At 35.4% G+C, this 26094-nt stretch overlaps 1 protein-coding gene across 2 annotated transcripts in view; it reads left to right on the top strand.

Moving 5' to 3' along the window:
- Positions 1 to 26094, top strand: part of PRKX (protein kinase cAMP-dependent X-linked catalytic subunit) — a 53596-nt gene that overhangs the window by 4773 nt on the left and 22729 nt on the right. For both annotated transcript variants that reach the window (XM_009085739.4, XM_050969930.1), the window contains exons 2-3: positions 19886 to 20054; positions 24105 to 24368. In XM_009085739.4, coding sequence (XP_009083987.1) covers positions 19886 to 20054; positions 24105 to 24368 — 433 coding nt within the window. The remainder of the gene's footprint in view (positions 1 to 19885; positions 20055 to 24104; positions 24369 to 26094) is intronic.

Genomic DNA, 26094 nt, shown 5'->3' with positions numbered 1-26094 from the left:
CACTTTTTTACCAAGTGTTATTTTTGGTTTCACTACCAAGGTTGTCACCTATTTTAAATTTTCTTAGGGATGTATGAGCATTTTTTCCCTGTTTTGTAACATTTTCTTGATACTGAGATGATAAATAATAATCCATGATTTTACTTGGCAATGTTCTTGAATACCACAAGTTTTGAAAGAAAACATGGTCTGAATGTTGTGACTGTAATGGTGACCTGAATTAACCATTACATTTGTACATCTTTGAGGCTTTAGTCATAAAGCTAAATGACCTGGATTTTGTTTTCACTCTCTGTATTTCTTACTTCATTTTTCCCTCCCACAAAATGACACTTGTCCCAAAATAAATCATGATTATTATAGCTGCTGTTGTAGAAAGAAATGACCAGGTGTGTGACTCAGCTTTCTTCCCTTGCTTTTCCTGTTATCCACTGCTGAGGTGAATTTCAATACCATAATGTTTATTGTAGATTAGGCAGCAACAGGTTCTTTCCCATGTTTCTCATTCTCTTAAGGATGCAAAAAAAATGGATTGAAACAAGTATTCTCTTTTATCTTTCAGAGAGGTCAGAAAAGTGAGAGTGTATGGAAAAAGTCTGAACATGTGAAAATTGAAACTTTGCTTTTCTGCTTTTCTGTCTTCAGTGTTTAAAATCAGTCTTGAGGTAAACTGTTAGTATTTGCCTGTCACCTGTTTCTTTTGTCTGAATCTAGTTAAGATATTTAATTGATTGCAGAAAGAAATTCTGTATTTTTTTTCTGATGTTGTGAATTTGACAGTGTGTTCTAGAATAGGCTTCGACACTCAGATATGCTTCTTAAAGATAAGTAATTTGTAAAGTCCTATAAATAGCCCAGAGGTGCCCACAAGTGTGTTTTGTAATGCAAATAATCAAATAATCTGGAACCCAACTAGTATTATTATTTCAAAAATAAGGAGCATGCAAAACTTACCCACAAAATCAAAAGCACCTAACCCCATACCTTTCCCCTGCCAAGTTTACACTTATAAAACCCCTGATGTACCAGGTGAAAATACTTTTTTAGAATTCCTCTTTTAAGTGTTGTCTTAGCCCAAACCAAAGATAAGAAACCTGCAGAGAAATGGAGATTTTAACTGTTTTTTTTCTTTTTCCTTTTTCAGTGGAAGAAACAGGAACTTGAAAGTGCTAGGGGTTGAAAGCATGTAGGCTCTTAGGTCTTGATTCAGTTTTTTTCTATGTTTAGCTTCTTGAGCATGCATGTCTGGACTGCTTGTAGAGGACAGAGAGAGCAGCCTTTTGGAGATGACTGCATTGATATTTTGGCTTTCATGTAATGAAAACTTAGAAACAAATCCCTTCCCAAAGTGTGTTTCATCCTGGTTTGATCCACTTTTAAGGGGGGTAGTCAGTGTAACTAGAAAAAAAACAAAAAACAAGTGTGGTGAAATTTATATACCATTTTGTTTATTATGAGAGACATAGGGGTGTCTCATAAATGAAGAGTGATTTTTTTTAAAGTAAAGTTAGGAACCTGTGTTTACCTTTCAAGGTCTTGTCTGGGCATAAGCTATTTTTAACCAAATTGTTTAGCTCAGCATAATTCCCCTCCTGTTGACACTTAACAATGTAAAACATTTTCAGTATTAGCTAGTACTACTCAGGAGTAATTTAGCTTGTTATATTTACTTGGGAAAGCATCCTTTCATCTCTGCAATATTTTAGAAGGTTTTTTAGTAGCTTCGAACTGATATGTAAAATTTTGCTGAGTACCGTGTGTAAGTGTGCACCTGGGATACTAGGGGTAGAACAGTTCTCAAAATTAGACGATTTCTGCTTTCCCATAGAAAGACTCTTTCAAATGACTCAACAAATGTTGATTTCTTTTTTTAAAAAATAAAGAAGGGAGAGATATAATACAATATTCTTTGCTAATAATATTCAGTTTGTGAACTGCACTGTTTGCACTTCACATTAGAGCACTGGTTCAGTTTCTTTTATAGAAATATGGATTTTTTTAATCCTTATTTTTAATACTGGAGTGTATCAAAGATGGTGATCTGTAGAATTTTTTTTTTGTCATGAAAACTTTCCACTTGGCTGCCCTGTTTCTTCTGGCCAGTTTCTTCACTCACATCTCAGCTTGGAGCAGTTGCTAACTGGTGTGTTAATTGATTGACCGTAACTTTTGTGTAAATGTGTTGTCCTTTTTCTTCAGGGAATCAATTGCTCTGCTTCAATACATTTCAAATTAGACAAATCATGTGTGTGTGTTATTTATTTATTGATAGCTGAGGCACATTAAATATAAATAAAAGAAGCATCCTTTTCATTCCACTGAACTGTATGGACTACCTATTTCTGTATGCTACTGATGGTGATGGAATGTGAGACTTGTCTTTTGGGTTGACCTGGTCAGTGGAGCCATTCCCAAAGTATCTGATTTTCCAGTCTTGTGATTCTTTATTTGTTAGGGAGAGTATTTCATAGCCCCTATGCCAGCCAGCTATCTTGTCTGTATATCAAGAAACGAATTTTTATGTGAAATCTTTGCTCTTGTTTCTTTCTTGGATATTTGGTTTGAGTATCACTTACAGCTTTCTATATTGGATATATACATATATACATTATATATGCAAATATGTATATATATTTTAAGTTTACATGAACTCATAAATTCTAAATTTTACTATTCTGCAGCTTGATAGAGAAAGAAGGAGAAAATGTAATTCTTCTGTTCATTTTGTGTCAGCATATTTGGGCTTCTTAATGGCTATCACATCAGATCTTTGTTACTAGAAACTATTCATACAGTACCTACAGTATGTAGGAGTGGGTTTTTTATTTCATTTTTAAGCTGGTATATTTTTTACTTCATTAAAGGATTGGTTCTGAGTTAATTTTGCATAAAAGTTCATGTACCTGTTATTTGTTAATTTGATTATAATATGCAATTTGTATATTCAGATGTATTTATTTATATTTTGTATTTATTGGAGTGCTGGAGAAAATGAACTCAAAGCAGAAGAGCTGGATCTTATAAACAATTATCAGCAGTTGTGACCTCCTTTTTGTATGTAGTCTTGATGTTGTCTCTGGCATATTTTTAAAAGCATTAAATCTAACAATACAGTAAATTATTTTGCCTGGAAAATGCAATTATAGAACCTCTGACATTATCCTATACAAGAGGAAATCAGGTGAAGGTGCCAGGTGTGAGATTTTTTTGTTTTGTTTTGTTTTCTGTTTGGTTGATTTCTTCTTTATTTCTTCATTACATGATTCTTTCCAGGGAGGTAAGGGCTGATTACCAAAATCCTGTAAAATGTCAGTTTGAGTTGTCCATTATGCTGTGTTTTTTATGAGTTTTGGAATTGTTCTTTGCTAAAATATAGATTCTTATAGAGCGTTCTTGATATTTGTAGAAGTGTTGTTATGTTTGTTTAAGGGAATATGGTGACTCAGAGCAATTTGAAATATTAATAGAAATGACTCTACCATTATTGTTGAAGGTGCAGGGTGCTCTCTGGATGGAAACAAAATGTCTAGTTAGTACTGCTTTTTATGCCTCTCAGATTACTCCAGTCAGTAAATTAAATGCTCTGAAATGCTTTGGGTAGATGTTAAGGGAGCTATCCCTCTGCAGACTCTTCCAAAAACAGGCTAAACTGGATATAAGATTTTTACTTTGCTGATCTGCTAATGAGGATGCACTGTAACAGCTGTATGTATGGCAAATAGAAGAATGGAAGGGCTGGTGGCTGTGTTCATATTCAACTTCTGGATGCTATAATAGCAGACTCCTTGTGCCACCTGCCCCAAAACTGATGACAGACTTCCACCCTCAGAGCTCTTTCCTCCCAGCTTAGAGTGGCTTCCTACAGCTCTTGGGTGCAGGAGATGATAGCCTGTAAGTTGTAATTTGCATGTCCTGCCAAAAGTATCTTCAAAGTATGCATTGTAAAATTTTTGTTTGTTTTCAGGAAAATTAGTGGGCAACTTGTCTGTCCCTGGAGAACAAACAGTGAGGACAGTGGTGGTCAGTCTGATTCTAAACTGGGATTCTTGTCCCCTTTCATGAAAATTTTTCAGGTTGCATGTCACTATGTTGAGTTTGTGTTCTGAGGCCATTAAATTCTCCCTGACTTCTGTGACTTTCAAAGGCCTTTAAAAACTTTGGCAGTATGTCTTTATTTAAGCCAGCCACTTGTCACGCTCAGAAGTGGTGAATTTAGAATTTATGGTGAAGCAGCAACATTTTTCTTCCTCTGTTTTTTGTAACCAACACAGTTCAATTCCCATATTTGTAGAAACTGTTCATTCTTTCATATATTTGGAAATGGTGGAATTTGGGTTATAATAAATTTTAAAAACATTTCTAAAATTTTCCCAGTATTGCGCCTTAATTCAGATTATTTTGTTTGAAAGCTTTTCTACATCTCTTCTAGTATTTTTACAGTGAGTAGCTGTGGTTCCTTGGATTTGTTTATGGAAAGTTTTTCTTGATTAAATTTGGGTTTGTTTTGTTTTGGTTTTTTTTTCTGCTACAAATGCCAGCTGGGAAGAAGCTGTGAGAAAGAGTGTGTCCTACAAGGCAGAGCCATTAGAAGGAAAAACAAAAGTAACTGGGAAGAGAATTGGAAGTAATCTGAAAAAACCCCCTAACAGTTGGTGCAAAATATTTTCAAAAACATGAAGATGTATTTCTTATTGTGGTGGGGGGGAAGAGTCTTTTAATTTCAGTTTTACTCATTCCTTCAGGTTTTTTACATTCATCAGTTGAAAAGTAGATACAAAATGGGGCACATCCAATCCTGATTCTTTAAAGGCTATGACATCTATCCATTTTAAGTATTTTAGCAAAATAAATTATATTCTTTTTTCTAATTAGTGAATCTAGAGTTTCTAGATTTATCTTAACTCTTTATATCTGCAACACTTGACTTGAAAGATTTAGGTAAAAGATTTATTTTGTTGTCAGTGGTGATAATTTTTTTTGCTACCTTGGTTCATAGGCAGACCTTTGAGAAGCCATACTGTGTCACTTTGCTTTAGAGAGCCTTCCACAGCATAGTTTGTAAGTTTTATAAATAGTGGAAACTATTGAATAATTTGCTATAAAGTACAGTCATCTCTAAGGAGTTTTGCATGTTGTACACAGACCTCATTTTAAAGACTGAAAGTAAACTTGACTTAAAAGGGCACTGTAGTGAAAGCAGGTGTTTAGGGGCTCTTTAAGCATTGATTATACTTAACTAGTGTACTGGCATGTTCTACAAAGGATAATGTTTAGTTTTTTTGTCAAGAAGTATGAGATTTTATTAGTCATTGTCAGAGCTTTCTTCTGGTACCTTGTGAGGAAGTGTATTTTATATAGTGCAGTGCAAATTTCTTCTTCCCTTAGTGTTGTATGAGGACCCCATAAATATGACACAGTAATTTCATCAGTCTCTGTTTTGTCTCCTGTGACTTGTTCCTAGGAAATCTGCAAGCATCTGAAACAAGCTTTCGTAAGAGTAAATACTTAATATGCCTGATAATGTTTCTTGTTTGCTATCTCTTCTGTCTTCAGGGAAGAAATATGCCTTTTAGCTTTGCTATTGAAAACTTAACATGCTTCACCTTTTGTAAAAAGTGTTAAGGGATAATAATATAATAACCAGATTACTAGTAGCTTTCAGTTACAATTGATTTAAATATGAGCTGATGAGCAGGTTTTGTGTTTATTTCTGATAGATTGGTTTTTGTGTTTATTTCTGATCTTATATCTGTCCCTGCCTTCTAAGTTTAGCAGCTTTGAGCTTGTGTTCTGTTTCCTTAAATGTAGATACTGAATTATAAATGATATTGAACTGTTTGTTCTTTAAATTGAAAACAGATATATTTCTGTTGAGCTGTGTGCTGTGTCAGCTATAGTTGTGAGTGACCCTCAGCAATGATGTTTCAATTTTGGAGAAACACAGTCTACAAAGGGCACATCGAGTACTCTTGGCATGTGAACTATAGCTCTTTAATTCAATTAGCTGTAATTGAATCTATCCTATCTAAGGGGTGTTGGATTTGCTATTAACTTACTTCCTTTACTACTGACTGTGGTCTTGTTTTTAAGTATCAGATGAGGTGCAGGTTATTCTGAGGTTGTATGGGGTGAGAGAATTGTAGAAAGTAGAAGTAAGAAGCAACTATGGCAGTAAACAACAGAATAAATTAACCTGAGTTTTGGTAAATGGGTGCATATGTCTGTTACATGAGAAATTCAGTGTATGATGAAGACATACATAGGATGAAGAGTAAAATAATAGAGTGAAATAACAGCAAATCTGAAAGGAAATGTTGATTCTTAGGGAAAAAGTGGACTTGATTTTATTTTCAAGATTCGAGCAGTCATAACATCAGAGAATGCTTTGAAATGATTGAAAGGGAACTTAAAGACCATCTAGTTCCAACCTATCTGCTCTGGGCAGGTTTCTTCACTAGGTTGCTGAAAGCCCCATCCAAGCTGTCCTCAAACACTTCTAGGGATGAGGTGTCCAGAACTTCTCTGGGCAGCCTGAGTAATCTAACCTAACATCTGGCCTAAATCTACCCTCTTTCAGTTTGAAGCCATTCCCCCTTGTCCTGTCACTATCTGCCCATGTAAAAATTAGCACTTTATTTTGTTTTTTTAAATTCTCTTTTAACTGCCAAAAAGCCTCAATAAGGTCTCCCTTGATCCTTGCTTTCTCCAGGCTGAGCAACCCAGCTCCCTCAGCCTGTCTTCACAGGAGAGGTGGTCCAGCCCTCTCATGACCTTTGTGTCCTTCCTTTGGACCTTCTCTAACAGGTCTGTGTCTCTCTTGTGCTGAGAACCCCCGACCTGGGTACTCAAGTGTGCTCTTACCAGCACAGACTAGAGGAGCAGAATCCTCTCCCTTGACCTACTCACCCACACTGCTTGTGATGCGGCCCAGGATGTGGTTGATGTTCTGGGTTGCAAGCATGCATTTCTTGTTAATAATTTCAAATCTGATAAATTCTTTATTAATCACATATATTTACTCTTTAAATATATTTGCTCAGGGCAGGTAGTAATTTCAAATGAACTTTATTCTATAATCTTGTATGTCAATCTTCCTTTTGCACGGAAAAAAATGTATTGTGTAGGGAGTTCACTGTCCTCACCTGTTTCTGACATATTACATCTTTCCACCTGTCTCTTCAGATGTATGAAATTTGCAAACTTTTTTTAAAAATTTTGCAAACAAATTTTTAAAAAATAAATATTGCACCTCAGATGATGTTATGCTTAAAGAAAAACAAAAGGAGAGATTGTACAGAAACATTGTCCAGCACAGATATTCCATCAGGTTATCAGCCAAAATATCTTTCCTTACTGTTGCAAAATTAATGATACTGTTACAATATATGCCATAGCCTCTGAAACTTGCCCTCATATTGACTTGATTTCCTTTTTCTTGTAGAGTTACTTTCTTAAGAGTAGTTTGGAAAATCAGGGTTGTTTTGTGAAAGGAATTTACTTGTAGCTTGTTTTGGTGTACTTTTTCATAAATTCTCGAATGTTCTTGTCTTGATCCATTTAAATAATGTCAGTTATGTACAGTGTTCTATTTAAAGTCTTATTTGTTGATTTGGATGGGTTCCTTGGGCATGATGTTGAGAGGTATAATATCAGAGAGAGATTGGATCCCAGTTTTGGATACAGGAAGGAATGGAAAGTGTGCGCATAAAACTCAGGAGAAGGTGAAACTGTGGGAGATTGCCAGAGTGGCTTTTCTTTCCTGTTAAGGAACTGCATAGTAAAAATACATCCATTCTATGTTTCACTCACATAGTTGTCTGATGTGAAGTTAGAATTTAAGTTTAGCCTTACTTTTCTACATTCTAAAGAAAGAACAGTGACTGGTCCATACAACCCTGAATAGCATGAAAAATTTAGACTATGGTCCTTTGCTGATAGGGTATTTGAATGTTAAATTGGCATTGGCACGTCTTCAGTAAGACTAGGTATTAATACAAGTGATATTTTCAGTCTTTCATTCCATTAGTAATGTAATTCTTGGGCACTATCAAGATATTTTTCCAATACATTAAATTGATATTTGAGAATGCAATTTGGAGACTGGGATTTTGAAACTTAATATTTGTGTTAGGGCTTTTGTTCCAGTTCCATATCAAATACAACTTTATTTGGATATTCTAGACTTACTTCCTCTTTCTTGGATAATAGCTCTTTATGTGGAGAATATGGTGATATTCTAGTGCCAAACAATGGTGATTCATCACCTTATCTTGTACAGAGTTACACTAATTTTTGTAAGGTATACTATGTGAGAATTTGGAAAGGTACTGGAACACATGAAGTAAATTCTAGATACCTCAGGCATTGTTCTTCTGTACTCTCTCAGGAATATCACTTGATACTGCCTTCTGAATATAAACAAAGCCTTCTCTTTGAGGAATATTTTGTTCCACTCATGAGTTCTCAGTGTATTGACCTTTAACCAAATAAAAATATATTTGCAGTTCTTCTTCCAGATTGACATAGTGTTTTAGGAGAAAATTCTTGTGGGCTTGCAGTTAGTTTTTTTGGGGTATTTTTTGTAAAATTTCATTTACAGAAGATAGAATGCAGGGTTGTAGTTGCACTGCAGTTGCTCGTAAATTGTAGATGCAAAGGAATTATTTGAGTCTTTTGGAAAGGCTTTCATTTCACTGTGGTTACAATGCTGAGTCATTTGTGCATATTATAATAAAATCTCTAGTACTCACTACAATCCATTCAAAACAAAGATCTAACGAAACAGATTTTTTAGAAATGGTCATAGAGAAAAATTTCTGATATAACTGTCAGTATAATAGCTCAAGTGTGAGAGTAATATTTTAAATACCTTCTATACTTTCTAAGACTATTGTGCTATATAAACTTGAATAACATATGTAAAATTACAGACTATAAAAATAAATTCAAGCTTGCAAATTAGATGTAGTTTGAACCATGATTATTTGTATACACGATATCCTTTCCTGTGTGCAATGTTAAACTGTATCAATATTTTGAAAAAAAAAATGCCAGATGAATGAACTGACATTGTGAATGCTACATTTGTGACACTGGGTCGGTAAGTGAGGTAACAGTACTGAAGATTATAAAAAAGTATAGGTATCATTTTGTAGGCACACAGTTTGTGGTAATTGGGAGTGGGGCTGCAGGTGAGCCTCATCCCCAGTGGGGCTGCAGCTGTGAAAAGCAGGTAGACAGCATTGAAAGCAATGAGCCATGGGAACATTGAAAGCAATGAGACATGGAGGGCCCAGGTGCACTGATCAGTCACAGAAAGGAACAGAGTGCACACAGGTGCAATGCATGAACACAAGGGGTATAAGAGATTTGCTAAAGGACAAGAAGGGCATATACTTGAAGCCTTCTTAAGTGGTATGGTGTTACTCTGTATGGGTTGGAGCCTTCTGCATTTCCATGATAATACTCTGTGTATTGTGGCTGTCTCAGCTGTGACATATGCTGTGGTGTATGCTGCAACCTCATTTGGCATAGATTTCATGACACTGAGCCTGAAGAATTCAGTGAGTTGCCAACAATTATTTTTCAAGCCTCATAAATTTATATATTTCCTTACACAGATTAGTGTATTCTGTTTCAGTAGTTTCTGTGCTAAGTGTCATGCACTTATCAGGCCATATAACTTTGAGGTAGTCTTTTCTGTCTGAATGTAGACCTATGCACTGTGAATACCTATCAAACCTAGGTGTGTAGAGTCAACAGAGGGAAATAGGTACTCTGTGTCATAAATTGGATGTGTAAAACCACTCTATTGAATACAGATGTGCCTTTTTTCTCCTCTGTTAAATTGCAGGGAATTCCACTTGGCTGGTCCAAAGTTAAGGTGTATAATAAGTGAAGACATTCCAGGTCTGGGTGTCTGTGAAGCCTGTTGATTCTTTCCCTAAAAGATGGGAGAAATTGTGTCTCTCACCTTGTGTTTGGGGTGCAATAACAGCTTGCATACTCTTAGCCTGCAACTTTGCTACTTTAATTTTTGTGTATTGTACAAAGAGTTTTTATAAGTTTCTACCATAAATTGGAACAGCCCAGGAATAATATTTCTTTCAAAGCATGCACTTACTGGGTCTTTTAATGTGCAACCATGAAGAATATGGTATGACCTATGTGGTGCTTTGTGGTAATCTATCTTTGAAAGTGGAAGTTTTTACTCCAGTTTTCATAAATACCAGTCCTAAGGTTTTAAGATATAATGTGAAGACTGAACTTTTTGATGAATTGAGGTCTTTAACTACTACAATATGGTCAGGCTTTGTCTTCTGTGGGAATGTCCAGAGGTTTTGTTTGTTTTGTTTTTCCATATCCTGAGTTAGCTCTAGGTCAGTTAAATTTTAAAAATGAAAGTGAAAAGTTTGATTGGAAAAAAATATTGGAAAATAGCTGTTGACCACTGCTGAACTTTGATTTCATTTTGCTTTCTTAATATTAGTGTATAAGGTTTTCAACCTGGCCTTTCCAGCTTTCTCAATTGTGCTGGTATGTGTGTGCTAAGTGTGTTTCTGGACTAGGGCCTTCTGTGTGGTAATACAGAAAATAGCAGGGGTTAGGTGATCCTGGAACACTTTTCTATTAGTTTCCTATTTACTCATTTCCTGAAACACATGAGAGAAATAAAATGTCCTGAGTGCAGGACTTTAAATTAAGTCTTAAATGTAAGCCTTACAAGTCTTCAGGCAGATCTTCAACATAATTTCAGTTTTATACTTTGTAATCATTGTAGTACATACTAAGTAATAAATAGAAAATTTGTTTGAAAAGTGTTTAAAAATAGTTTTTATGCACTGTGTGGAATACCTGTTCTTGTTTTGTGTCTGATTTAGCACTGCTTTCAAAGAAGATGGAAGTGAAATGTAATTGAAAGGAATGTACTATAAGAGGAACTAGTCCCTCAAAGGCTTCTGTCCAGCACTGGTGAAGGAGGAAATTGGTCAAGTACAAACAATGTGGCTTTTATTACCTTGGGTCAGCAATAATAAACCTTTGTACTTCACAAGACTTTATTGTTTGCTTTTTAAAAGGACACTATCAAGGGTATTAAGCTCATTCTTTCTTTGCATTAACATGGAACTGACCTGCAGCAAGTAACTGTTTAGGAAAAGCCGAGTTTCATGACAAACCAAAAGATGATGATTGTGTAAAATCATGCAGGTAGGTAGATACAAATATTTCTGGTTTGAAAAGAAAGGTTGCTAATCAGATACCAAATACCCCTATTTAGACTTACCAAGTTCAGAGGGGCTACTACTAAAGTTTCTATCTGTGCTGTTGCATGGATTTGATTTTTTTATTAGACTCTATATGGCATGAACTTCTTTGGAACTAAGTGCTTCTAAATCCTTATGGATTATTACATTAGTTAATATTGGTTAACATTACATTGTTTCATTTTCTTCTTAGTCATCAAAATTTCTTTTTTTTTTTTCTGGGATGAAAACGTGAGTTTTGAGCCGTGTTTTGTAGTTGTTTGGCTGGCCAGTTTTTATTACAAGGTTTTCTTTGTTTTTGGATTTATTTATAAGCTTACAGTGATGATGTGTATAATTGTTTGATGGTGATATATGCACCCTCATAAGTTCAGCTGTGGCAACTGAAAGGCTAAAAGATGTTGGAACAGTATTTCAAGTACCTGAACAGTCATGTATCTCCTATGGAGAGGTTCTGTTTTAAACTTAAAAGACCTTAATGGCTGTTTCTTATAGTTGAAGTTACCTGAAAAGGATTTAAGTCTGCTAAAATTTGTTATTGCTGTGACATGGAAATTTGTTTAGCTTTGATTGTTTTATTTTATTTTGGTGACTTGGGGTTTTTTGTTGTTGCTTGTTTGGGGTTTTCTTCGTGCTGAATTTGAGTAAAGCAACCAGCCAAACCAGTTCTGTAAATACTTCCTGTCACCAGGGAAATTGAAGATGAAGATAGAACTGATGGTAAATTATGGGTAAAAAATTGATTATGAGAATAAAACTTAGAAATAGAGCTTTTTCTTCCCCCCCCCCCCAATATGAGATGTCCCTGCTTAGGTTGGTTGTTTTTTTTTTCCTACTTAACCTTTTGTAAGGGGGAAAAATTAATGAGAAACATTTTTCATTAACTGGACAGAATACATGGAAAATGGTGTGTTAATGATTTGCTTGAATTGATTCTTTATGTACTACCAGAGGTAAACTGCAAGTTATTCATCCTTGCAGAAAATTAGAAGCCTTTTGGCTTGGACTGGTTCTGGGACATCCAGTTCAAAATACTGAGTGTACTACTAATCCCGGCTCAAGAAGTAAGAGCTGTATATTCCCAACTCACATCTATTCACAGACAAAAAAATCACAGTATCTGAAGAAAGATCAGGATTCATTACTTTGAATTGTATTGGAAAATGTTTCTGTCATAACATTTTTTATTACTTGTTTTAAACAATCAAGACAAGTCTTGTAGACTAAAATTTGAGGTTTTGTGACACTGGGCGTAGTACTTCACTCATCTTGTTGGTTTTCCTTCTTTTTGGAATCTGGGTTATTTTGTATCTCATTTTGTTTGTGGTACCTCCAAGTGTAACACACTTGAATGAAATATAGTAACTTTTGTGCTAAATGTCTGTTTGAGTTAGTTTTCATTTTAAGGAAACTGTTTCATAGTGAAGATTTAAGGATACTTAACACCAGTACAAAAGAGTCACTTTGAGCACATTCATTTAGGAAGAGTCCTGAATACTCAAAACTTGATGGGAATTTTAAACATCAGTTAATGTACAGGAGGCTAGGTGTGGGATTTGCATGCTTTTGTTGTTTGAGAAATCATTTGGAAAGAAACCAATAGGTTATAAATTCTTCCCTTTAATATTTGCATACTGTGAGGTAGTTCATATGCTTACTTTAACCTCTCCCTACCTGAAAGAATCAATTCTGTGAGTAGGATTTGAATGTTACAGCTTTTTAAATTCCAGAAAAGGTCTGTCTGTCTTGTATAATTTCTAATTTACAGATTCTTCTCCAGCTATTAAAATGTGACACTTTTGGATAATGCTTTAATTACCTGAAATTCTCATTGGATGGAAGAGAGAATTTAATGCTTTCCAGTGTTTACCTTGGCAAGTGTTACTAGCTAGACAGGTACGTGATTCTTAGCTTAAATATATTTGTCTTTTAAAACATGGTAAGCCAAGTTTTTAAAACATTATGTTAATACAGATTGATAAGCTTCATTTCTAGCAAGTGTTTGGTATCACTTAAAATAAGCCATTTGAATAGGCCTCCTTAATTTAGTTGAGTAAGTAGTATAAAACTTAGTTTCTAGGTGAAAAAGGAGTTCATCATTAAAGGTTTCTATTTCAGCAGTTTTTATTAAAAAACCCAATTTGGAAGTTGTGATCTATCTGTACTTCAAGTGTAATATTTAAATAGGTAAAAGTAGGAGAAATAATGATTTTGCAACATCCTGGTTTCACTACGGAAAAAAAGTTTTATCATCCACTCATCTGTTCATCTTCTTTTTATCAATGTTGTTTTTTTTGGTCAATTTAACAAATTGCAGGTTGTGGAAGACTTTATAGAAAGAGCTGCAAAAATACCATTGAAGAACCAAGTAGGGAAATACTAATTTGGAGATTTGTTCTGAAGATTGTGGATATTAAAAGTTTTGAGAAGGGAGATGCATTTAGAATCAGTATTCTGATAGCTGTTTAGAAACTGAGAGGATTTATGGCTATCATAACCAGCAATCTGGTTACTTTCTGGTTTCATTTATTTATTGGTCCCTAGTATTTCAAAATAAATTTAAAAAGAATGAAGAGACAAGAAAATTTCAAGAATTCTGCATGTTTTGCTTAAGGGCCTCTGATATTTACAATATTTTTGTGGAGAGACAATTTGTGAGCAAAAAAAAATCAAAACCCTGAAATTACAGAGGAACTTTCATCATTGATGTTCAGGTGATTGGCACTTTCTAGAAATCAGTACTGTGTCTCTGAACTATGTGGAAAAACAGGAAACTTTATTGATGGGTGTTAATTAGCCTGGTGATTCCTATGTCCTTAGTTCTTAAGGATTGTAGTTCAGTAAGATTTAAATGAGTGGGTCAACAAGAAGAGTTGTTGACACAACTTCTTGGTATTCTCTGGCATACTGAATCTTGTGTGAAATTGAAAAGAGACTAAACTGAATTCCAGGTGGTTAAATGTAGTTTAAGCAGTGTGTTGTTACAGGCTCCTTGTATGCCAAGTAAGAAGGAACCTAAAAATTGCCAGGTCTTTGGGATCTTTGGAAATTTTTTGCAGCATCCCCACTGAGTCAGAAGATAGGCTGTACTTTGAACATGCATTGCTATTTTCTTTTTAAGTTCAACTGAGCTGGGATAAAGAATTCATGATACTGAGCTTTCAATTAGTTTGACGAGGGGTGTGGCTATCATCCAAAACAGAAGAGAAAACCAGTGGTATGCCAGTGACAATAAAATTTGTGGAACAAGTAATCCAATGATCCTGCCTGGAAGGTGATGGGCATAGTTCTTGCTGTGTACTCTCTCATGTTATTGCTAAATAGAAAGTAATTTTCTCTCTTCAAGGGGTGCTTGGTGGAAATGGAATCACAGCACAACGGATGAGTAAGAAGCATAGAAGCGAGCTCATCTGGCAGGGCTGCCCATGGTGATCACTACGCATGCATCTCTGTTTTCTATGCTGTTAAGGTCTTAATCAGACTGTCTCTGATTTCAGTGTGTATCATTGAAGAATACGAAAAAAGCTTTACAAAAATTGTAATCAGACATTTCTTTTGTTGATTCAGCAGTATGAGATGCACAGTTCTAGACAAAAAAAAGGCATCCTATAAAACCTCCTCTAACTTGTTACTTCTCTGGTATGTTTTTCAGTGGTAAATCTGAACCCTCTAGAGTAATGAAGATCTATAAAAGCAGTGATCTAAGATTTACAGTGAACAGTCCACAACTGGCTTGCAGAACAGTGAAGACACTGAAATTGGAATTTTCAGTGGCATTGGTTTACGGGTTGACACATTAATGAAAACCTAAACTTCGCTACTGTGATGTCCAAAATCATCATCATCCTCATTCTGAGTTGCCCTATTCATGTGCCAACCACATATTTTATTGTAGAAGCCCACAGTTGCTTGTGCGTTGTGGTTTCCCTAAATCGTTCTCCCAAGTGTTAATCTTCTGATTACCAGTCTGTTTGTGCAGGCTGTTTTCCTTTGCTGTGCCACTTTTCCTCTTCTCTGTCAAGAATAACTGACTGTCCCTGTTTCCTACTCTAGACTGTTGAAGTTCAATCCCAAAATAAGACAGTGATTAAATGGCAGTCAAAATTTGACATTCAGTAGTTAGTTTGCAGTCTGATACATATCACTTAGTTAATCTCTGATATTTAACAGAATAAAGTCTGTTGTGCTTGTGGCTATTAGTAAAGACTAATATGTCATAGTAGGGAAATGTTTCTTCTAACTGTAAATAAAAGTGAATGCATCTGATGATTTTTGTAGGCATCTGTTGAAGTCAGGGCCAGCCCTTCTGGGACTCAGAAAGCAGCCCCCAGGGTCACAGAGCTCACATGACCTAGTTTATTCTTCATTAAAACAGATGGTATCTATCTGAGCAAGGCAAACTTAGTTTTAAGAAAGAGCTGGGGATTAAAAGGATGGGAAGCTGAAACAGCTGGGTCTGATTAATGGGAGCAAATAAAGAGGCAATCTAAGCACTAAATTAGTCATCTATATCAATAGCAAAATAGTCACTTCAGGACTAGTCACTAAATTGTTTTAGCTGATCAAAAGTTGCAGGGTTGTTTTGCCTAGCATCAAAAGTATCTGAAATTGCATCAGAAACGTTCCCACATTCTTTATTCTTTTCTGCTAGGCTTCAAAGAGAACAAAATGGAAACTGGCTATGGTGTTTTTTGAATGGCATTAGGGAATCCAGCTTGTTTTGTAGGACTGAAAATACCCTACTTGTGTTTGATACATAGGCAAAGTTGGTCTTTTGCAGATTTTGGCCTCATCTCTTTGTGTTTAAGATGACAAAGTTATCTAATGGAGAAGATTGCAGGCATTCCTTCAAGCTCTGCAACAACATAAAATTTGCAGTGGGATCCAAGGATTTTATTGTTTCTGTTGTAAACAGATTATACTGGATTAGTGGTTGGCATTTTGCATATTTTATGCAAAATTTGCCCATTTAGTCCTGAGAATCCTGAATTGTGTTGCAAACAGCACAGGTGCTCTTGCTGTTGTTACTGGGGGCCAGAGACCTTCACTTACCATATTCCTTAGCAGGGAGAAGGGGCCTGTGCAAATAAACTACAACTCTGCCTTCAGACTTGGTAAGAATAGCTGTTTTCTTGAGGTATGATCTTATCATGTAGGTGCTTTATTTTGCTCTGAAACTCTGGTGACATGTACTAAATTCAACAGACAGATAGGGATATATATGTAGGGAGTGTATGAAGCCATTGCTCCTCCTTCCACAGGATAGTACTTGGTAGATCCCAGGGCTAATCCAGAATGGTATGATGTCCCTTGAGTTCTCTTGGTTTGAACCAAATATGAAATAAACATGAGTAGAATAAAGTGCAAACCTGTGAACACTATTTACCTTAATTCTTACAGACAAGTATAGAATATTTCCATTTTAAGGTAATCATAAGGAATGTTTACTTATCTGTCACAAAAGGTCAGCTTCATTTGGTTCACACAGCTGAACTCTGAAGTGATCAGGGGAAAAAGTTGAACAGTTCTTTCATAGGGATTAACAGATTGTTCCATGAGTTAGGTGTCTCCTCACCTGGAGTGGTGCTTTGATGGAAGACTAATAACACTGCCTTTTTTTCTGCCAAAAATATTTCCTCAAATTCATGGAGCTGGGCCTTCATCTTGCTCAGTGCCACTTACTGCTTCAGGTTTTTAGGATTTTTTTTATTAATCTGAGGGGCAGAATTTCCATCTAGTCACAACACAGCAATCTATTCTTAATTAAACAGATTTATATGGCTATGCTAAACAACCACAATAACATGTTGTTGCAGCCTCCTACCTTGACTGATATCCTGTTTCTCCCTCTTCCCTATCAATTGCAAGGAAGAACACTTAAAGAATGTAAGCAGAAATGGCTAAAAGTATGAACAGGTTTGAAGTGAGATTCTTAACTGCAGTAATTTATGCAAATTTTATCTGTTTCTTTGAAGACTGGCTAAGCATAAAACAATATAAGAAAAAGGCATAGCAATTAGTGCCATGGAAGAGTGGTGGGTGTGTGTGGGTACTGCCAGCTAATGCAGGCTTAATGGATTTTCTGAGAAGACTTGATGGGGAGAAAATGCATATTTTGAGAGGAGATGTCTGAAAACAAGTGTTAGATGGCTTCTTGGTGTGTATGGTCTCGATTTTCATAGATGCTTGCAAGTGTGCTAAAGATGTTTGAAAATAGACTGCCTGGGATCAGTTCAGCAATAAAACTGGTTAGGGAGGTTCTCTGTTCTTGCCTGTCTGTGTGGTCGTCTGGTTTTCCCAGAGGCTTTGTAGATTAGGGCCTTGCCACTATTCTGGAATAGCCTGCCAGGCTTTGCTGTTCCTGGCAGAGATGTTTTTACAGAGTGTTTCCAAAGTTAGAGCTATTGCTAAATAAGTCCCTGACAGGTTCTTCTTTGAAATTAGGTGGAACTTTTGATTTCTATTATTATTATTGTTGCTATTTCTGACCAGTGGTTTGAAAAGATAAGCTAACAGCATAAGGAAAAGTAAAGCATTCTAGTATAAAAATTTCTTTAACAAGTAGAACAAGTCCTGAGGCATATAATCCCTAGAGATTTAGGAACAATTAGATGTGTTCACTTTTGACTTTCTTGTTGGATATGTCTGTGGAAGCACTTCGTTTTTACAAGTATAAAATACATGTAAAACTACATTTGCTTGTGGGGTTAGTATTGTTAATTTCCCTGAGCTCACATTTGGAAGTCTCAAAAATGAAAGATGGTTTCTAGTTTTAATGTGCCATATGACTGTCACGATTCTTCACAGTGTTTTTACTCAGAATTTAAATTTCAGCTCCTAATTCAGAAATAAGAGGTTTTTTTTGTTTTGGTTTTTTTTTTTTGTTTGTTTGGGGTTTTTTTGGGGTTTTTTTTTTTTTTTTTTTTTTTTTTTTGTCAGTGCATGCAGTGTAAATGTAAGTAATCACTATTTAAAGTAGCTTGAACAGATGTCTCTGTTTGGAATCTTTTGGCCCTTTTTTTGGTGTTTGTTTGTTTGTTTGTTGGGTTTATGTTGTTTGTTAGGGTTTTTTTACTTCAGAAGCCTATCCCTGAGCAAATAAAGTTGTTTGGAGATATAGTCGTGTAATGTGACTACATTGTTAAAGGATTTCATTGAATGATAAATTTCCAGGGTAACCTGATGGTTTACTTTGCTATAACAGGCTAACCATCTCAGGCTTTTTCTGAGACCTGTATGTAGTTTTCATGGTTAAAGAACTGTAACTCAGGACAGGTGGGAATGTAAAACTTCTTTTATAGAATCTTTTTGCTTGGACAATGGTAATCCTTGATGTGTTTGTGTAGTGAGAACTTTTATCTTGAAAACTGGCTTTGAAATCTGTATTGGTAGTGGAGCTGCAAATTCCATTAAACTGGATTGCTGGATTTAGTAGTTTTTAGTGTTTTTTAGTAAATGTGATGTCTTAAACAAAATTTTAAGTGTTTGGAAAGAAAAACTGTTAAATAACATAAAAATCTTTAGCTGAGAATCCCCATACAGAAAACAAGTACTTCAAACATAAATTGAAGCTAGCAGAGGCAAAAATTCCGTTGTTTTTTCCCGTCTCCCTAATAATGCAACTTTAGAAGCTCATTTGTTGGTTTCTTGCTCCTATCTATCTCTCAAAAATGTCTTTCCTTTCACATACGTGCTCCTTTCCCTGTATCTGTTGCACATCTTAGGAAATTGTCTTTACTATAAATTGGTCATAACTGATCAACACAATCTGAAATCAAGAACAAACCAGTTAATAATACTGTAACAGGTCTGTGTTCTACCTTTCCTAGGGTATGTGCAAATAAGAGGTTGATAGTGAGCAAAGTAAAAGCTTTTGACTTTTCTGGAGAGAGGGACCTTTCACAAGTTAGGTGCTTGGTTTGAATGCCAGGTGTCCTTTACAGTGGTACATATTTCTGTCTGAGAATGGGATTAAAAATATCAGGTGCACTGTTGTAATGGAACCTACATGTCATTGTTTAATGAGCACAAAAACAATAAGTAATCACCCAATGAGCTGAAACTTGTGTTGGTTTTCAAATGTGTAAAACTCTGCTGCACAACAAATAGCAGTCTGGCTTAGTGCCAGTTTTAACTTGGATTTCAAACTAAAAGAGATACTCAGTTCAGTTATATATGATTGTCTTGAGTGCAATGCACTTAAAAGGAACTTTAATGACTATTGAATAGAGAAATGCCTAATGCTTTATTTAAAAGTCACTACATTTTTATTTTCCTTCTTTATTTTTTAGAGTGAGTTCAAAAAGGAGTACATTAACTGTAAAAAAAAAAAAAAATGGGGTGCCAGACAGCTCTTGTTTCAAAGTGATCAAACACTGAGCACTCTAAGCGGATTTTAAAAAATGTATTAATTTTTAGAAGGATCAGCGAATATTATGTCTTTTTTTCTATCACTTTCTTATCCTACTGAATGACTTCACATCTTTGTGTACATTTAAGTTTATAATCTTATAATCTCCTCACCTGAATAATTGGGGTTCCTGTAGGTTTTAATTTAGCAAATTATTTTTACTCTTTTTCCCTTTTTATGCTAAGTTGATGTTTCTTCTCCAACTTTTCAGGCACAGGTACCTTTGGACGTGTTCATCTGGTGAAGGAAAAAATGGCCAAGCGTTACTTTGCACTGAAAGTAATGAGCATTCCTGATGTCATTCGACTGAAGCAAGAGCAACACGTGCACAATGAAAAGTCTGTCTTGAAAGAAGTCAACCACCCTTTTTTGATCAGATTGTAAGTTGTTTTAGTTTTTAAATTCATTTCACTCACACAGAAAGTGCAGTTAAATTACTCCAGAGTCTCATTGCAAGTTTTTATGTACATAACCAACACTGAGCATTTAATTTCTCATATGTAATTTAGATTAAAATAGACTTTGGAATGAAGTACATATTTTAGAAGAATCAAGAATTTAAAATAAAGAGGCATTATTTAAACATTCAAACAATAATTTATTATAAAGTGCTTTCTCTCTTATCTTCATACTGCAGAAGAGACATTTTCTGAAGTGACAGAAAAATGCTTATGAAGAATTGTTAGCATTGGCTCATCAAAATGACTTCTAGAATGATTCTTAATGTTAGAATTGTGATGAAAGATATTCCTAGACTTAAGTTTTTAAGAACTTAAGGGAACTTTTACAAACTTTATTTTTAAAGAGTTTAAATAACCACAGCACTTCTTGGACTTTTTATTCCTGTATTTGAGGTTGTTAAGTGATGGAACCTATTTAGAATCATTATTTAAACACAGTTCATAAATAATATTTCTTTTTTTCATGGAATTGAGGTAACTCTAATGATCCCAACGGTCCCATTGTTAAAGAGAGAAGGTAGCATACTTTCCTGTTCACAGCATCACAGTGCTTCTTGTGTATCTGAGTCTGTATCTATTAATGGCATAACTAAACCTCTGGTAATTGCAAGTTAATTTCCATTTATGTTTTCTCATGCATGTATACATGGCTGGCTATTAACTAAGATTTGTTTCCATTTACCTGCCTTAATCAGTTTTACATGGAATTAGACAAAATTTGCATTAGTTAATCTAACTGCAGGGAGTGCAGCTTCCTGCCAGGGTTAGGCAAGTATTAGAGGGAAAAGAACAGTGTGGTAGTCATTCAAAAGATGGAATGATCCCTGCAGGAGGAGGCTTTTTCCCTGGTGTGGTGTTGGCTTTTTCCAGCATCATTATGCTATTAGTTTCCAGCTAGCGTTCAGAAATCCTGTGTGTGGCATAGTATCAGTAAGACAAGTTCTAGAATATGTAGAGATTGAGATTCATGGAAGAAAGCAAGATGGAGAAGCTAAGTACATCTGGTTAAACTGATTGATTGAAGTATGGATGGAATGGGCGGAACAGGATTTTGTGTATGTATCTATGTACTTCTGGAAATTCTTGAAAAGAAAACCCTAGCAAAGACAAAAGCAAACTCCCAGACAAACCCCATCTCAGTAGGTCTGTGTGTCAGGAACAGTGGGAGTAGAGAAATTTGGGTGAGGTGTCAGAGACAGGGAGGATTCATGTTCATACAGAAGTGATCAAAAATCCAAACCAGGGGAGTTTTCCTGGATTTCATTCACACCTTATTTACAAAATGTCAGATTTTTCAGGTTGCCAAAGGACACAATTCAAATAGTTCTCTTTGTATGCAAAGCAAACATTTTTCATGTCTTCTAGAGCTCTGCTTTTTCTGTTGAAATGTCCAATGGTATGTTGTATCAGCCATGCTCATGTAATTGTCCATGTGATGCCTTTTTCCCTTGTCAGAGGAGACTCCAAGCAACATTGCGGAAGTGAGGTAGTTAAAATTTAGGTCACAAAGATATTTATGTGCTTTAGGTTAAACAAGTCTTTGTGGATGATTATCACTAGATTGTATGACAAATAACACTTTCTGCAGTTTTTTGTGTGACTAAAAGGTTTTTTCAGCCACCTTCTGCCCAATATATGTTTGGGTTTTTTATCTGTTAATTGTTTTACTGTAAGTGTTTAACAAAAACGGGGAAAAATTATATAGTTCAGCTTTAATGCCTTTAAAGTGTGTTATCTACATGGTCTGGTTTTTATGTTTTCAGTTAGCTTCACCATCTTTAACACAGATAGCATTCTCCTTTGGTGTCAGTACAGCAAAGTATTTCAGGATTTTATGATGGAAAATTATAAAGTAATGCTGCACATAATTGTTTTCTGGTGTTTGGAAATTCCATACGTCTTCCTATATGTGAAGAATGGGATTTTTTTTTTCCTTTTCCTGTTACTTTTTAGAAATATCTGTTCTAAATATAGGGAGGTACAGTTTTGCTGTAGCCAGTGGAGTTATTCATCTATGTACTTTTTTTAAACTATTTTTTTCTAAGCACATCTTAGGTGCTTTTGCAGCAACTAATCACTGGAGGTTCCTAGGTGATCTTTACTGACAATTGAGTAATGTGTAATACTCACTGTGGTGCAGCTCTTCATAGTGAGATGTAATGTTGACATGTTTTTGAAGAGAGGAAGAATTAATATAAATCAACTATATCTTGTAGCTGAAACAGATTGTTTGTCTGTAGGAGTTCACAATGCCATCTCAAGTTTATGTAGCAAGCTGAATTGTAGAGTTAATGGCACCACACATCTTATTCTCATCACAGCTTCTGTGATTTTTTTTTCTCTTCTTTTTGTATTACATTACCATTTAAATCAGTCTGAATTGCAAATACAGAAATTCTTCATTTTGCTCTTTTTCATGTATACTAATTAATGTATCCATTTTTCTGTGGATAGGCAAACCTTTAAGACACATTTTTTAAAGAAATTTATTCTGGTAACATTGCTGTGCTTAATGGTGTAGAAGTTCCAGTTTTTTCCCCTCTGTATTGTCAGATTTTGCTCTTCCTCTGCTATATGTATGTGGTTTGCTTTGTTTCACCCATTTCTGTTCTTCTTTCATTGTTGTTTGAAGGTATAGCCTTGCCTAATTATGTAAAATACATTTTCAGAGTGTTTTTGTGTAGTCTGTAAAGATACTGTGATTGTCAGTAGCCAGTTAATGATGTTGATTGATGACTGTGATAGGGAAGAAGTTCCATAAAAGCAGAAGACAAGCCTGGGCTCTGCTTTCTCCATCACTGAGGGAATCAAAGAGCTGTAGCTGATGTCTGTTAGTCTGTCTTGTTTCCTTGGTTTCTTCAGTGCTACTGTCAAAAATAAAATCTTCTGGAGTAAAAGTCATTCATGTGTTGTGGAGCTCAGTTTCTGCTTATCTTTCCTGAGGCTCTATGCCCTGATTAAGCATGAGGTATTTGTGATACTGCAGAAGCACTGACTAGAAGCTGAGGTAGTTTCTGTTGTTGTATCACTGTATCAATGAGGTTGGTAAGGATATAGTGTTCTCTATCTTTTATTATGGAATTAGGGATAGTTCTTTGTTTTTAATGGCAGTGTTCTTCAAGATGTTGAAGAACACCTATTTCTTTTCTTCTTAACTGTTGAGCTACATTTAGGGGTGTGGTGGCTTCTTTAATGTAGATAAAATGAAATACAAGATAATTTAGGGGAATGTGGAAGAGAAGATTCCTATGTTTTGTAATGAGGCATTTTAAAGCCACATCTAACTATTTTCTTTCCTCTTTACCTGTTGTTTATGTTTCTCTGGCTACCACAGAAATAGCTCTTAAATTCAAGGTGGTAGTCTGAGGAATGGAAGGTACCTATCCTTGGATTAATTCTGAGGTACAGAAATGAATCTTGTTCTGCTGTCATTTTTTGCTTTTGTGAAAGATTTCATAGAAGATCAAGTGTTGTCATCTGTTGCTTTAGTTGGGATAGCGTGTCTCCAGGGAGGAAGGCATGGGACAGGAGGACAACTCTTTGATGTCTGGTTTTATGAAAGTCTTTACAAAAGCAGATCCTGCTCACCCCCATCACTTTGGTAATGCTTGATAATATAAAATGCAAGGTGTGTAAAAAAAATATCTGGTCTTTATATCGGGTCATTTTTTTTGTCCTTAAAAGAGACCTGTTTTGCATGATGAAACAGAATATATCAATTAGGTATTTTTCTTGTCCTGTGCTGTACTTACCCTCAACTATCTGGTTTTGTATTATAGGTTAAGGTAGTTACTCGAATGTCTTACATAATCCTGCTGGATTCTTGGGGGTTTTAATGTTTGAAGACAAGGAATCAGAAATTAGTTATGCATGTGGTTGAAGTGGCAGGGGCCTTTTTACAGACATTTACTTGTAAAGCAAATCGATGACATAATTTCTTTATTTAGTAAAACAATACTTTTGTTACAGATTTTGGACCAACCACGATGAACGTTTTTTATATATGCTAATGGAATATGTGCCAGGAGGGGAACTTTTTAGTTACCTGCGCAACATGGGGCGTTTCAACAACAGCACAGGACTGTTTTACTCAACGGAAATCATTTGTGCAATAGAATACCTGCACTCCAAAGAAATAGTTTACAGAGACTTAAAACCTGAAAATATATTACTAGACAAAGAAGGACATATCAAGCTTACTGACTTTGGATTTGCAAAAAAACTGGTGGACAGGTAAGTCAGGTTTTGTTCTGGTAATTACATATTGCATGCTAAACTGTTGGAAAAAATGTTTGATTTCAGGTGCTCAGCATTTGATTTAACACTCCATGTGGTTCACACATATCAAATCCTTTAATGGGAAGGAAATTATAATCTTTAAATGGCTGTATGGAAAGCAGTATTACCCCTTAGGTATAACCAGGAGCAATATCACACGTAAGCAATGACAGAAAAATATTTTGATATGACTGGTTTTGTATACTTAAGTTTTCAGCAGTCATTTGTAGAAAGCGAGTTCGGGAAAATAATATGAACAAATACTAAGATACATAGATTAATCCTCCATGCGTAATTAATATGTTTTATAACTCATGTTTCCTTCTAGTGTCCTTTTAGAGATTTCTGAACAGTGATTTTAAAACTGGATACAGAGTTTTCACTAGGCTGTGGCGAAAATGAAACTGCGAAAATCTAGGCAGAAACCATAACGCCAGCTTCAGCAGAACTGATTTATTTAAATCTAGCTTCTATATTACTGCCAGCTTTAGTTACATATGTAAGTTTTGATAATGCAGAGGCTGGCCCCGCCAGTGATTTCTCTGTTTGGACTCCTCTTCCAAGACCATAATACATGTTTTCAAGAGTAAGCAAGAGCATTGGGATTCAAGAAAAGGGAGGTAAAAACCACCCTGTTTTATCAGAAGAGTGATGTGACAAGGCTTGATGTTATGCCTTTGAGTCATCTCTTGGAGGAGACTGTATTTGATTGTTCTGATTGAGGCAGCACAGTGCTGAGTTAGGTGTTACATAGGTCCTCATCCTCTTTAGTCATCCACCTGTTTGATGCTGCTTTAGCAACAAATGGGTCTGTATGAGGAGAGTTCTACAAAGTCAGTTTGAAAGGGGAGTGTGTGGGTGAGGGTCCATAGCGACGCAGAGTCCCCAGGCAGGTGCAAAGGAGAGCTGCTTTATTGCAAAAACCAGGCCTTTTTGAGCAGTTAGCCCATTATCAGCTACGTACTTTTAAATCATAACAAACATAATTCAATCACCATACACCATGATGTGAACATGCCATGGTTACATAACTTGTTTTTCTACCCCTAATTCAGCTGAGTCTCTTTCCCACAATCCTTTTCTAGTTAACCAACGTAACAGGCCTGAACCATGATTTTACAAGGCCTTCCTTTTGTAAGGTTTTACTTATTGGTAACATGAGTGGATCTGAGGAAGCTGCTTAATGCATCCCTTATGAAGTAAAAGTCAGATGAGACCAATGAAATTACAAAGTAGAATCAAAAGTTCTATTCACCTTTAAGGTCTGAAAATCTATTTTAAAACAATAAATTTTAAAATAATAAAATTTATTATGAGTATATGAACTCAGTTTTCACTGGGCAAGCAAAAAGGCCTGTAACTGCTGGGCTTTCATTTTATTACTTTGTTTTTAAAGCAAAAAAACTTTTTGCAAGAAGAGCTAACATACTTCCATGTAAGAAAGTAGTACAATCTCTTTGTAAGACATTTTCAGACAAGTACTTATGACTTGCTCTTTGTATGTAAATACTGCCACGTAGTGGTAGTTCTTGTTTTGTGTTTCTGTGGGTTTAAAGCACAAGAGAAGTAACCCTTCATTAAATAAGGTGATAGTTCATATCAGAGTATATTTTTCAACGTGGTAGATGAATCTCTAAGAGTAAATTTGTTCAAATATATTTTAGGGTATCGAACTTACTTA

This window comes from Serinus canaria, chromosome 1, assembly GCF_022539315.1.
Source record: "Serinus canaria isolate serCan28SL12 chromosome 1, serCan2020, whole genome shotgun sequence".
In the NCBI taxonomy this organism is placed as follows: domain Eukaryota; kingdom Metazoa; phylum Chordata; class Aves; order Passeriformes; family Fringillidae; genus Serinus; species Serinus canaria.
This window is presented reverse-complemented; position numbering and strand designations above follow the sequence as displayed.